Source organism: Fukomys damarensis, unplaced genomic scaffold (assembly GCF_012274545.1).
Source record: "Fukomys damarensis isolate Sample0158 unplaced genomic scaffold, DMR_v1.0_HiC HiC_scaffold_34, whole genome shotgun sequence".
Taxonomy (NCBI): domain Eukaryota; kingdom Metazoa; phylum Chordata; class Mammalia; order Rodentia; family Bathyergidae; genus Fukomys; species Fukomys damarensis.
Window position 1 is genome coordinate 7,582,122 of NW_022900946.1, and position 14,345 is coordinate 7,596,466.

At 51.4% G+C, this 14,345-nt stretch overlaps 1 protein-coding gene across 5 annotated transcripts in view; it reads left to right on the top strand.

The window, feature by feature from the left end:
- Abcc1 (ATP binding cassette subfamily C member 1) overlaps positions 1–14,345 on the top strand; it is a 134,944-nt gene that overhangs the window by 92,983 nt on the left and 27,616 nt on the right. For 3 of the 5 annotated variants that reach the window (XM_033758457.1, XM_010610766.3, XM_033758460.1), the window contains 4 exons: positions 932–1,058; positions 4,156–4,332; positions 5,711–5,878; positions 7,501–7,684. In XM_033758457.1, the coding sequence (XP_033614348.1) occupies positions 932–1,058; positions 4,156–4,332; positions 5,711–5,878; positions 7,501–7,684 (656 nt within the window). The remainder of the gene's footprint in view (positions 1–931; positions 1,059–4,155; positions 4,333–5,710; positions 5,879–7,500; positions 7,685–14,345) is intronic. The other 2 variants (XM_033758458.1, XM_033758459.1) reach the window with 1 other exon arrangement.

The window sequence follows — 14,345 nt, forward strand, 5'->3', positions numbered from 1 at the left end:
ATTCATCCCTTCCCTCCCCCAGCCTAGGACAGTATTCCAGTCTCACCTGGACAGTGACAGGTGCAGCTTCCCTGGCTTCCTGTGCCCTGGGGCCTGTAACCCTTTCTCCACCTAGCACGGGCCACGCCCCCTGGCAGCAGGGTCATGAGACTGGAACTGTTGATGAGCACAAGATTACTAGTGTTGGGGGGCTGGGGGTGGATAGTCAGTGGCAGGGTGTGTGTTCGGCATACACAAAGCCCTGGGCTCAGTCTCCGGCAGGAGAGAGAGAAAATATGAATCTGAAACTACCAGCGTCTCTGCTGACCCAGTGAAGTTAGAGCAGCAGCAGTGACAGCAGTCAGCCTAGGGGCGCACTGAGCTCTGCCAGGCCACCCTCTCGGGGGCGGACCCTGGCCTCACTGCACTGTCTCAGTGAGCGGCCAAGGCTGTGCGCCCTCCTGTGCTGCTGGTCTGCTTAGTTTAGCAGTGAGCCTTTATCTCGCTTGGCTGAATCTGTATCAAAGGACAACGTCTGTGGAGGTGTCTTTCTGAAACTCTGCTTGGGTCAATTCATGTCTCTCTTCCCTTCGGCCATTTGGTGGCTCCCAATTGGCAAAGAGCAGGTGTCTTAGCACTGTGTCCCTTAAGGTCTTCCCAGGCCTGGCTGCCACCTGGCTTACAAACCCGATATCCCTCTGTTCAGCTGTGGGTATGATATGGCTCTTGACGTCCCCTCCCCAGATGCATTTCATCCCGGCACACACCTGGCACCTGCCTCACACCTGATGTACACGCCCCGCCCCCCAGCCTGGAGACTCACTGAGCTCAGCTCAGCCACAGAAACGGTGGAAGGACTTTTGAGGCCCCAAATGCCCTTGACCACCCCCTTGTGTCCACCCCCTGCTACCTCTGTCCCCTGGGGCTTGAAGCAGGTGCACTCTCTTTCCAGCATCACCTTCTCCGTCGCAGAAGGCGCCTTGGTGGCTGTGGTAGGCCAGGTGGGCTGCGGAAAATCGTCTCTGCTCTCGGCGCTCTTGGCAGAGATGGACAAGCTGGAGGGGCACGTGACTCTCAAGGTAGGACAGGGCGTTGGGGGTGGCTGCAGGGGGAGGTCGAGGACTGAGCATGAAGTGAGAGTGACAGAGTTTCTGTCCATTCCTCCCACACACACTCCTCGGCATCCCAGACAGTAGGATGTTAGTCGCTCCCTGCTGCATCCCAGCTCCTAGAACAGGGTAGGCCGTCAGTAAGTGTGGAGAGCACACGGCTACCCTGAGGTTCGCTCTGTCCTCCCCGCCCAGTCTCTCCTCCCTGTCCATCTGTGGTCTCTGCACGTGAGTCTTCTGGTTTGTTCTTTCTCTTTACGGGTCTCTGTGATTCTCTTCTTACAAGCACAAATCCCCATCCTGGGGATTGAACCCACTACTTCTGCCCAGAGCTACATCTCCTGTCCTTTTCTGTTATTTTATTTGAAGACAGGGTTTGCTGAGTTTCCCAGCCTGGGCTCAAACTTGCCGCCCTAGAGTGCTGGGATTACCAGTATGCACCACTGTACTCTCCAAAACAAAACTGTGAAATGTTGGTTTATGTGGTTGGAATATTTTCTTAGAGGATCGTTTCTGAGGGAGCAACTTAAATTCTGAGTGTTTATTGAAATCTTAACGTGGAGCTGATAGAACAGTAGGGCTTTATTGCTTTTAAGTAGAGTACTTTGAGCTAAGTTGAAATTTCTTGAGAGAGAGCTTAAGAGGCTCCTGTACAAATAAGTCCTGCTAGAAATCAAGAGCCTGTCTTGCACATTATCTGCTCCCCCAAAGGCCTCTCCTGGTATAGAAATAACCGGACACCAGCATCCTCTGCAGTGCAGCATGCGGTGTTTTCCTCTTGCTGGCTGTTTCTGGAATAAAGGGCCCACGGCTCCTACATCTTGGGAAACACTTCACCTCTCCCTTCATCCCTCTTGGAAACTTAAACACTAGCAAAGTAAAGGCTCTAAGAAGTTTTGCAAGTTGAAAGAACTTAACTTTATTTAACCAGCGTGTTGCAGCTATGGTTGCCCGGACTTCTTTGTTTTTCTATCCAAGACCCACTTCGTTGTCTCATGGTGTCAACCCTGGAAAGTGATAGCTTATGCCACTGTTCTCATTTGAGGCAGAATCTTTTCTTGGTCCATTATATGGTGCCTTTTTGAAAGCAAAGATTACGGTCATTGGGTCCAAGTCAGTGGTATTTAGCTGTTTGTTTGTTTTTGTACCAGGAATTGAACTCAGGACCTTGTGCTTGCAAGGCAGGTGGTACAACCACTGAGCTAAATCCCTGGCCCGTTTAGTTGTTGTTCTAAGAATTGTTCTATAATAGCTTTCAAACACAAGTTATAAAGCAAGATAATGCACAGTGTGAGCTGGAGTAATGAAAGAAAATTCACTGCCACAGGAGGATCCACTTTACCTTCTCTTTCATTGTTAGGTCCCTCCAATCCCAGCACTGTGGACCTTTGGGAAAGATTTTTTTTTTTCAGGTAAATGTTTTTTTGTTGGTATGGCTTGTGCCATTATCTGAGCGTTCGATATTCTGACATTTGATCCCTTATAAGTTAAGAATATTAAGGCTGGGTGTGGTGGTGCACACCTGTAATCCCAGCACTTGGGACACAGAGACAGGAGGATCGCTTTGAGTTGGAAGCCAGATTGGGCTACGCAGAGTTCAAGACCAGCCTGAACCACATAGTGGTTAAAAAAAAAAAAAAGTATTAGAGCCAGCAGTTTGGCCATTTATCTGGGGATTTAGATCAGGAGTCAGGGTCCCTGGTTTCCCTTCCCAGCTTTGTCCCCTCAAACTTCCTTAAGAGTCTTCTCTTAAGGTGGTTTCCCCTTGTGCTAATGGTGAGTCCCTCTGGCCACCAGCCCCGTGTGAGTCGGCCCTGTGCCCCCACCCCCGCCTTTCCTGCCTGTCTGCTCCTCGCGGGCTCCGCCCACATCCCTGCCACCAACCTTCCTGTGTCTTCACTATGCCAAGCCTTCTTGTCTCCAGCCCTGCTTCTTTGACCTCAGTGTTTTTCTCCCTTCTTTGTGAGACTCTGATCCTTTGCCGTTCTGACTTGTTCAGAACAAGTTCTTTTCACAGCCTGGGTGTTTTTTTTATTACTGAAACCCATAAAAGAAATACTTTGAGCCCTATCCCTAGCCTCATCATACCACTCTTCACGCCTTCAGGCATGTGAAAATAAGAACAAAACACCCTTTGCCGTGAGCCATTTTGCTATCAAAGTCTTCGCTTAAATCTCACTGGGAGAACGTCCTGGAGGGCTCCTCCCCCAAAGCCCCAAATTAAGTCGGCACTTTGTTTAAAGGCCTGTTTTCTTTTTGTTGTAGTACAGGGGTTGAACCCAGGGCCTTCACACTGAGCTGCACACATCCCCTGCCTGCCTGCCTGCCTGCCTTCTTCCCTCCCCTCCTCTCCCCTTCTCTTCCCTTTCTGTGATAAAGTCTCATTAATTGCCAAGGCTTGCTTTGAACTTGCCATCCTCCTGACTCAGCCTTCTAGAGCAGTGATGATGAACCTTATAGGGTTTTCAGCGGTAACAAGCAGCACATGTGCCATGGTTTACCACCACTGTTCTGGAGGGTTGGGATGACAGGCATACACCCCACACCAGGAATTAAAGGACCTTTTTTTAAAGGCCTTGTATGTTTTTATCCCGTAGCATGTCCCACTACTCAGATGGTTCTTTTGGCCCCGTGAGAGATGCCCAGTGTCTGCAGGCAGGCTTTTGTTCACTGTCATGGGTAGTCTGTAAATGCTAAATACATAACTACACTTTCAGCATCAGGAGTTCAGCTCTGTTTTGTTTCATTTTGATTTGTTGTTTGAGACAAGGTCTTGCTGTATAGTTCAGGCTGACCTTTGACTTTGTAGTATCCTCCTGTCTCAGCTTCCTGAGTGCTGGCATGGCAGGAGTGCACCCCCACGCCCAGCAGGATTTCAGCTAATTCCTGATGTTGGAGTCAGTGATTGACCTCAGATGGGCTCTGTGTGACTCGCTTTCCCTCTGTTGAAGCAGTGGCTGTAATGAAAACGTCATGCGCAGTAGGATTCTTTTGGCAAGTGGTATGTGGGCTGCTCTCTCGTTCACTGAGTCTCTCTGTCTCACCCCCTTCTGCACCTGTCATGTAGGGCTCGGTGGCCTATGTCCCCCAACAGGCCTGGATTCAGAACGACTCTCTCCGAGAAAACATCCTCTTTGGGCGCCAGCTGCAGGAACGATACTACAAGTCTGTCGTCGAGGCCTGTGCCCTCCTCCCAGACTTGGAAATCCTGCCCAGTGGGGACCGGACCGAGATTGGCGAGAAGGTCGGTACGGCATTCGCACCAGGCCCCTGGATCAGGCAGCTCTGGCCCTGGAGCAGACCGTCCCAGTCTCGGTGGCGAACAGTGCTGGACACGTCGGCCCTGTTTTGTGGGCTGTGATCCGGGCTGGCTCCCCTGGGAGGGCAGCTGTGCTCCGTGCTTATTTCCGCAGAACTCAGTCCACGTGACGTGGGCTCTTCCTGGGGCCCAGCAGCTGCCCTGGGGAAGCTCCTCTCATGCAACAGCAAAAGCGCAAGAGAACAACCAAGCCAGCGCGCAGTGCCCCGACACACACAAAGCAGGTCGCAGGAGGGGCGTCCCCTGCCGCGGTCACACGGCTGCGAGGTTGATACAGGGTGCAGGGCTGGGGGTGTCTCACCTGTCCAGTCCCTGCCAAAAGAGACGAGTAGCGAAGGTGATCATGTGACAGCTAATGTGTGGGGCACTGCTCTGCACAAGGCCCTGTGCTGAGTATTTTTCCTATTTCATTTCCATGGCAGCTCCCCCAGATGGGATTTTTTTTGTTACTCCCCTTTAATGGTTGAGGAAAGGAAGATGCCCAGAGAGGCTAAATGACTTGCCTGAGGCCACACAGCCGGACACTGTTAGAGAGGGAGGCCCCTTTGTCCTTGTTCTTCCTGCTCCCTTTTGTCACTTGCGTATGTATGTGTGCATGCGTGTGGTAATGGGGATGAACCCAGCGATGCTCTGCTGCAAGCGACACTTAATTTTGAGACGAGATCTTGCTAAATCATTAAGTTGCCCAGGTTGGCTTTGATCTTGGGCTCCTCCTGCCCCAGTCTCCAAGAAGCTGAGATTACAGGCATGCACGCATCTGATTCATTTGGTTACTTCTGAAAAATGGCTGTTCTTTGTGCTTCCTGCACTCTGCCCCTCCAGCCCACCCCATGCTCCTGGCCCCACAGTCCTCACTCCCTGGCCTGGCCTGGCCTGGTCTGCTTGCCCCAGTGCCCATTCAGAGCAGCACTTGCAAGCACTTCTGGAAGAGCAAGAGTGCAGAGAGCTCACCTGTCTGTTTCCAGTCACAGCCCGCAGCTCCATCAGCTCTCTGAATGGGTGAATGATTTCTTTTAATTGAGGTAAATCTGCAGCTCCTTGGACAGGATGAATGGTTTCCAGGGATCTCGGGTTCTAGCAGGCTAACCCAGTGGGTATCCACTGCGTCCCCCACTGAGGGTGGCAGTGGCTTTGAGCCACCTGTCCTGGAAGGCGGAACTACTACCATGCCCGCCCTGTGATGCCTCGCACTGTGATCGGGCCGGCTCCTCTGTGTCCCATCCCGGCAGCGGCTCTGTCAGTAGCTCTCTGCATTCCCCGGGTCTTCGGTTTCCCAGGACACCTCCTGTGCTGTGTCTCCCAGGGTGTGAACCTGTCCGGGGGCCAGAAGCAGCGTGTGAGCCTGGCCCGGGCCGTCTACTGTGACGCAGACATCTACCTCTTCGATGACCCCCTCTCCGCTGTGGATGCCCATGTGGGAAAGCACATATTTGAAAACGTGATTGGCCCCAAAGGGATGCTAAAGAATAAGGTGCTGTAACCTTCCTGCTCTGTGGCTAAGTCAGGATGTGCCCCTTTAGGAGTCCTCCACTTCCTAGGCTTTGTTTTATTTGTTTTTTTAACTGGACTGGAACACATTTCTTATGCTTCCCCAGGCAGCCGCCTTGCGCTCGTCTTTAGAGGGTCAGTCCTTGGTGCTGAGTTGAATTCACTGCCCAAAGATGGCCTCTGTTCCTAATTAAGTCATGGGGCTGGCTCCCCGGAGGGAAACCCTGCTGTGACTCCTGGGCCTGGGGTGACCAGGGGATGCAGGTTGTGGGATGAAATTCACCAGGGCACCTAATGAGGTAGGAGGTAGTTCCTGTGCTTGGGGTGGGAGGACAGTGAGGGAAGGGGACACTAGTCCACTTCTGTAGGAGAACACGTGCCCAGGGAGGAGTATTGAAGCTGACAGAAAGCAAAAGCAGTTACGCATAGCCCTACTACTTAGATTTGTGTGTGGGTTTTGAGTCATTCTGCTGTGTATAAACTTTAGATAGGATTATCGTGTCTTAGCCATCTATATAGACAGCATTGTAGCACTTTACCTGTTGTGAGCAACCCTGTGCACACCATTAACAATCAGTGCAAAAAGCACTTAAATATTTCTTAGATTTTCAAAGGAATACACCCCATGGTAACAGAATCAGAGAGTACAAGGAGATTTGTGTGCATTTATATATCTGTACAGACGTTTGTGGATCCCTGCATCTCATTTCTTTCTTAAGTGCAGAGGGTCAGTGAGCTAAGAGTGGTTTTCATGTTTTTTAAAGTTGGCGGGGGAAGATGTAAACAGTGGTTTGTGACCTGCCAAAATCGTATTGAATGTAAGTATCACTGTCCATGAATCAGGCTTTCTTGGGATGTGGTGCAGCCACCTATGCTTCAGGTATCACCTGTGGCTGCCTCAGGGGTGAGCTGCCGCCTGGTAACTACAGGGGCTGTGAGGCCAGGGCCGTCTAGAATCTCTGGCCCTGTGAGAAGGCCTTTGCTGACTTCTGCTAACAGCTGGATGAATGTCTTCCCAGACTTCCATATCCGCCGATAAAACATGTACCTTTGCTTCTCAGCACTCCAAAATAATAAGTGAAAAAAAAAAATACACACACACAGGTTTTGTAGAGGCTTTTGGAGATGGGGACAAGGACAGTTAGCGTTTCAAAAAAAAAAAAAAATCAGGCCATTGTATGCCAAGTGATTTGCAAGTGAATCATTCTTCTGTTCATTCCCACACATGTGTGGTTCCCACCTAGCCTTCCCCATCACCCCATTAAACTCACACCCCCCACCAAGTCCCAGCACACAGGTTCCCTTTGCAGCTGTGCTTGCCCCATCCAGCATGCAGTTTTTTCCTGTTCATTTCTTCTCCATCCTGGAGTCTGTTGATCTTGTTCCCTTCTGTACCGCCCTGCTCTGCAGCTCTGTGCCTGACCCCTGGTGCAGGGCAGACCCCGGCACACAGGCTCAGGCCCCAGCCTGCTTCTGTCACGGTTACATGTCCTGCCTTTAGGCCTGAGTGCTGCTGCTGCCCCAAGTGTGGTGATGCCTCCCTCTGTCATCCTTGTGCCCCGTCAGGCTGTCCACGGGTAACTGGGTGTCTGCTTGGCTCTGCAGACTCGGATCCTGGTCACACATGGCATCAGCTACTTGCCACAGGTGGATGTCATTGTCGTCATGACTGGTGGCAAGATCTCAGAGATGGGCTCCTACCAGGAGCTGCTGGCCCGGGACGGGGCCTTCGCTGAGTTCTTGCGCACGTATGCCAGCACGGAGCAGGAGCAGGCCTCAGAGGATGACGGTAAGGCAGTGGGGTGCTGACTCAAGGCCACATGTGCCTCTCGGATGTTCCCACCAGCCACTTTGGCAGAGGGGTTCATGCGGGCATCAGGGACCAGCTGGACAAGCAGCTGGACGAGAGCGGCCTGCATAACCTAAGGCCAGGTCCCAGGTCCCAAGAGCTGACCTAAGGGCGGGAGCCAGGCTTTCCTAAAAATAGCTTTAGGTCCATGAGCTTTGGGGCTCTGCTGGCAAAAATGGGGACAGTGATAATTATCATCCCTCTGTGCAGAGAGTGACACAGGGCAAGGACGCATGGTAAAACTCAGGACAGGTGAAGCACAAGGGTTGAGCCTGTGTTCTTGGGTCATTGGCCCTGGGTTCAAATCCCACCTGCTGCTCTAGCTCTTTGACCTCAGGCTTGTCCTGCAGACCCCTCAGCCTGTGTGCTCTCTGATAAGGCAGTGTGCTGGCAGAAACAGCTTCCTGGTGTGGGGTTGACAGTTCAGTTTCTATTGGACACAGAGCCTTCTGCAGGAGCCCAGTCCTTCCTGAGTATTCCGTAAATGGTGGCTGTTACTGTTAGGGCCCTGGGGAGAATGGCTGTCCCTGCCTCTGTGGGTCACAGCAGACCTGCCCGTTCCCAGCCACCTTGCCTGGGATGCCCCCCCGCCGGGCTGGAATCTGAAAGCCGGGTGGTCTGGGGCACTTTGCAGGCTTCTGGGGAGGGTGGACTTCTAAGAACCCTGCTGCCTCTCACCAGCGGTTCAAGTGGGGTGAGTTTGCGGCCTTCTCAGGCTGCCCTGTGCCCTCGTGGTCACACTGGTATCAGAGCTTCCTCCACTCACCTTCTGTCTGAGAGGTGTGGCTCGTATTGACATGGACGGCACATGTCGTGTGGTGCTTTCTCTGCACTCTGTACGGCCACGCCTTTTGTCTAGGGGACCCTGCTTTGGATCCAGCTGTAGCTCAAAAGAGCGGTCACCTGTCCTCACCCAATCTGCCTCATGCAGGAGCCATTTAGAGACTTGCTGAGCCCCTGGGCTGTGCCTGTGACACACTTTGTCCCACACAGGCCACGGATGGACTGTTCTGCGGGCATGGCTACAGGGCCAGGCTGTACGGCTTCCCATGGGCAAGACTCACTCCCAAGCTCTGTGCGAAGGGCCTGGAGTTGTGCAGCCTGGCAGCCCACAGGGCCCTGGGGTTGCCAAAAAGGAGCTATTTGCCGTTTATTTGTTGATCACTCAGGAACTTTTTGAGTACCCACTCTATGTGTTAAGTACTTGTATTATTTTCACATAGCCCCACAGACTGGGTGACATAAACAACAAACATTTATTATCTCACAGTCCAAGATCAAGGTGTGGGCAGGGAGGGACACTCTTCGTGAGGGCTGTGTGGAAGAATCTGTCCCGGGCCTGACCTGGCCTTCCCCAGCTCTCTGTCTGCCTTCCTCTTTAGAGGTGTTGTTTTCAGTGTGCCCCTGTTGTAGTCAGGGTTTTGCAAGGAAATAGATTTAATACTGGACACATAATTTGTAGGATTATTTTATGATATTTTCCCAAAGAGTCAAATACAGAGGAATGCAAGACATTAGCCACACACTAGAGGCCCAGTGGATCCAGCCAAGGACCTGGATCCCAGCAGTGTCTCACACGAGTCCAGCTGAAGGCTCAGAGCCCAAGGCAGCGCCCTCCATGAGTCCAGCCAGTTGCCCAGAGCCCATGGCAATGTCTCATGCTTGTCTGTATTGAGGATCTGCACCTGGAGGGCCCAAAGGCCAGTGGTAGGAGCCAGAAAATCTGCACTGGTGGGATGAAGGATTTGTACCACCAGGCTGAGGGATCCACACTGGAGCCAGGAAGTGATGCTCATGGTGAAGATCAGAGCTCCCCTGACGAGAACAGCAGCCATTTCCAGCAACAGTGAGGCCCCGAGCTCCTGTTCCAATGAGAACAGCCAAGTTTGCATCAGGAAAACCATCCACAGCAAGCTTCTCATAGAAAGTCAACAGCCCATGCTTTTCCCCTCCACTTCTCTTATTATGGCCATTGGTAACAATCCACAGGTGGATCCTCCATGCCCAGGCCACACTGATTCATTTCAGCTGGACGTTCGAAGGTGACCGTTTAGTTACTCCACCACAGCCCTCCTATCTCCAAACCCCCCTATAAGGGAACCAGTTGATGTTGCAGTATGACCTCATCTTAACAAGTCCAAGGTGTGGTTGGAAAATAGGGAGACTATTTAAATTTCTAAAAACGTATCACAGTAAAACACACATTGTCATTACTCCCTCTTCGAGCTATTCCATCACTTTGAACACTCGTCCCGTCATTGTTGCCACTTTCTGAACCTCTTTTGCAAGTGTCTCTAGGTGCTCTGTGGTGTCTACCTTGATGTAGTGAATCAATTCAAAATGTTTACCTTTCAGTCATTTTAATTTTGGGGAAGAGCCAGCTATCACAGGTGCCTGGTAGGGTGGATGAGGAAACACTGTAATCTTTTCACAATCCTGCCTTACATTGGGTGGTACTTGGCAGCAGCATTTACCGTATGTTTTTTAATTGCATCTTGTAAAAACACAAAAGAGGAAATTAGCAAGAAGCGTGAGATAAGTGTGTTTAAAGCGAGAGGGAGTATTTTGAAGGGGGATTAATGGCAATGTCTTTTACTATAATTGATTTTTAAAATGTAAGCCTTCATATATTTCGATCACCCCTTGTACATCTGCAGTGACCCCGTCTCTAAATACAGTCACATTCTGAGGTGCTGGGAACAGCGGAGCTTCCACATGGGATTTTTAAGGGACCAAGTCAACCTGAAACATCACTCCTTGAGGTTTTTGGAGAAACAGGAGTGATCAAGATAGAGGCAAAGCCCTAACCTTGTAAAGACCAGAGGGAGAGAAAGACAAAAAGCAAATGAAACGAAGATGCTTTCAGGTGCCATTAAGCACTGTGGAGGAAAAACAGCAGAGAACAGGCCAGGGCACAGTGGGGCGGCAGGCTGACCACTCGGGGAGGTGACCGGCACGGGAAGGAGCTGGCAGGAGAAGCTCAGGGAACAGCAGGCACAGAGGCCTGTGGACCAGCGTGGTCTCCATTTGTGTAAAAATTTACAGGAGCCTGGTGTGGCCGGCACAGGGTGGGCGGGGGTTGGATTGACGAGGACACCCCTGCTCAGCCTTCAAGATGAGGACTTTGGTCTAAACTCGGTGAGAGGAGGAAGAGCCTAGCGAGGACTCCCAGCTACTGCTGGCGGCTTGGACTTCAAGTTGGTCTTGTGCATCTGCCTGTGTTAAGTCTTGCTGTGAGGCTCATAGTGGGTTTTTTGTGGTTTTGTTTTTGTTTTATTGGCGGTACTATCCCAGGTATTGAACCCCGGGCCTGTGGTAGTTTTTGAGCCACGATCTCACTCAGCTACCCAAGCTAGGCTTGAACCTGCCATCTTCCTGCTTCATCCTTTCAGAGTGCTGGGATTACAGATAGTGCCCCCGTGCTCATCTCTCCTAGTGGTTTTTAATTGAGTCTCCTGGTGGTGATTTGTTGAGATACTGTTCATGCACCACACAACTTCAAGTCACCTAATCCAGTGACCATTAGTGTATTCAGAGTTGGGTAGCCCTTATCACGATGAATCAGAATATTTTCATCTCATCCACAAAGGAAACCCCATACCCATTAGCAGTCACTCCCCATGTTTTGCCAGCCAAGTGTTAGGCAACCACAAATCTACTCTGTCTCTATAGATTGGCTTAGCCTGGACTTTTTGGATAATTGGACTCCGTGATGTGATGTTTTGTGACGGGCTTCTTTTACTGAGTCTTGTGTGTTAATAGAAAAGTTGTGCTTGTGTTTTTGTGGTTGTTATATGTGATGCTGGAATGAGTGTACACATCTGTGCCCTTGTGGCTGGGAAGTTCTGCCTTAAGTCTAGCCTGTCTCATCTTGCTGCATGCACGTCTCCTGTCTCTGTGTCTTAGCCGAGTGATGGGTCTTGGGGACTTCTCTTCAGTGATCTGCCTGGTAGGCTGCATTTAGGTAAAAACAACGCTTTGCTTTCTAAATCAAGGAATATGTGTTTTATTGAATCTTTTTTTCCGAAATGGTGTGTCTTCTGTCTGTGTGTCTCTGTCTCTGTCCCCACCCCCTTTTCCATCCAGGTGATCAAGGAACATCCTTAAACTATTGGCCCAGATGAGTTTTGCCTCACCTCCTCCTCCCCAGCTGCGGTCATATGCAAAGCACCTTGTACAGAACATTAAAAGTGGCCATTAAAAGATAAAAAAATTTCTTTTTTATCTTCTGTTCACGCAGGCGCTTAGTTTGGTGATAATGCCACCCTCACCAACTGCCTCTGTTACCACTTCCCCAGGTCAGCCACCTCCTCTGTGGCCAGCTGGGACATGTGGCATCTCAGCCTATGGCCTCAAACCAGCTGGCACCTTCTCCGCCTCCCTGGAGGGGTCCCATCTAGAAGTCCTGGCATCCACCCATCTTGCTCCAACCAGTGACCTTAGGCCTGAGGAGCCACATTTTTGGCTCCTCCAAATGGGGAAACTTTTTGTTGTTGTTGGTTTCATTGAGGTTCAGCACCCAGGCTGAAGGTGGTATTAGCTGGGGATGATTCTTTCTCAGTGTGTGTAAAAGGGAGATGAAAATGGATGCTTACTATACTGATGGCAAAGAGGTGTGCACAAGTTGGTTTATTAATGTACATATGTGAGAGATGAAAACCACTTTTAAAACTTCATTGTTGATTTTTTTAAAATCTGGTTTTGGTTTTTTCAGAACTGGGGAAACCCATGGCCTTCACACTGACCTACATTCCTAGCCCTTTTAATTTTTAATTTGAAATAGTCTCATAAAGTTGCTAAATTGCCCAGGCTTGGCTCAAACTTGCAGTTCTGCCTGGCCTCCCAGAGTGGGGGGTTACAAGTTTGTGCCCCCACACCTGGCTGGTTTCTTCCTTTTTTTTTTTTCCATGGTGCTGGGGATGAAACCAGGGACCCACGCATGCTCAGCAGGTGCTCTACCACTGAGCTGTGTTTCGCTTCTTCAGGAGCGTAGAGCCCTGGTCATGTTTTCCCACGGGGAGCAGTAGTGACATTGGGCATTTGGCGCTGGGGGAGATGTTTTTCACCATTACCACTGGATTCGGTTTCTTCAGATATCTGTTGGGCGGAGCCTGGCAGTGCTGCTAAACCTCACAGCCTGAGGACTTAGCCTCCCCCCACCCCAGGAAGAAAGCAGGGAGCACTGTGAGGAACAGCCCCACCTCACCAGGGAGGAAGGCCTGGGAGAGCCAGGCTGCCCCTGCCAGCCTCCTTCCTTACTTTCCTGAAAGGGCTGCGACACCGCCCTGGGGCCCCCCTCAAACGAGTGGACTGCAGGGTCCCCTCCACCCTCCGCAGGGCCTTCGTTTCTTCTTTGAGGAAAGACAATGTTCACAGCTGCTGCTTGAGTGTAAGCTTAGCTGGTACAGCCAGCCAGCCAATTCCGTTTTTGGTCAAAAATGAGACGTCGCCTCCACAGCAGTGAGTTGAATTCTTCTCCCAAGGGAGGCCGGGCTGCTGGCCCCAGGGCGGGCCGAGGTCCAGACCCTTCCCAAGTGAGGGCAGCACTGGCATAAACAGCCTCTGAAGGGCTGCTGGCAGCTTGGCTTGGCTCTGCCGAGGCTGCACTTCTGGGACTTAGGGTAGGGATAGACCTGGCTTGCCCGAACTACAGATGGGCCACCTGGTACCCTGCTTTATGTTCTTTGTCACACCTGCCACTGCATGGCAGCAAATTCAGGGTCTGCTGGTTTGGTTACCGATTCTCTCCCTATGGCTGCCTCTGTGTCCCCAGGACTGAGAACGGCGCCTACACAAAGTAGATCCTTGATATTATGCCTTACAAAAGAGCGAGTGGAATACACTTGGATCGTTCGGGATGTCCACTGTGTAAACTGTTAGCCAGGAGGGGTGGCACACACCTGTGATCCCAGCACTCTGGAAGGCTGAGGCAGGAGGATCACAAGTTTGAGCCCCACCTGGGCAATTTAAGGACTTTGTAAGACCCTGTCTCAAAGTTTTAAAAAGCTGAGGATGTAGCTCAGCACATAAGTACTGAGTTCAGTCCCTAGTACTTGGGGGAAAAAAAACACCGAAAAACCCATGGGTTGGATGGTTTTGGATTTTTGGAAAGCTGCATAAATATCCCAGATTAGAAGAAAACATGAGCTAACTTTACCAGGGTGTCTGGGGGCCAGTCTGGAAGCCAGCTTCGTAGAGACAGGGTACAGGAGGTTATGATGAGGCTGCATGCTGTCCTTGTGGCCCTCGTTCATGGCTGTCTGCCCGCCCCTCCGCTGTGTGCTGCAGGGCCACCTGGTGCCCAAGCTACCCCGTGGAGTGGGTGGTGCCCCTCCCGAGTTGTCCAGGGTTCATCAGGTGCTGGAGTACAGTGGTGGATACTTGGAACAGATGCTAAATAACAGAGGACGTCCTGGTAGTCAGTGCTGCGACGAGGGAGCCAGAAAAGGGCGGATCCTGTTCTGGGAGGGTCTGCGATATGTGAGCCGAGGCACCGTCTGGTCTCCTTTTCAGGAGTCCCCCTGAGAGCTGTGCACTGCAGGAGAGATGATCAGAGAAGGCAAGGCCAAGGCTTACGGAGGGGTGGCCCAGGGCAGCCAGC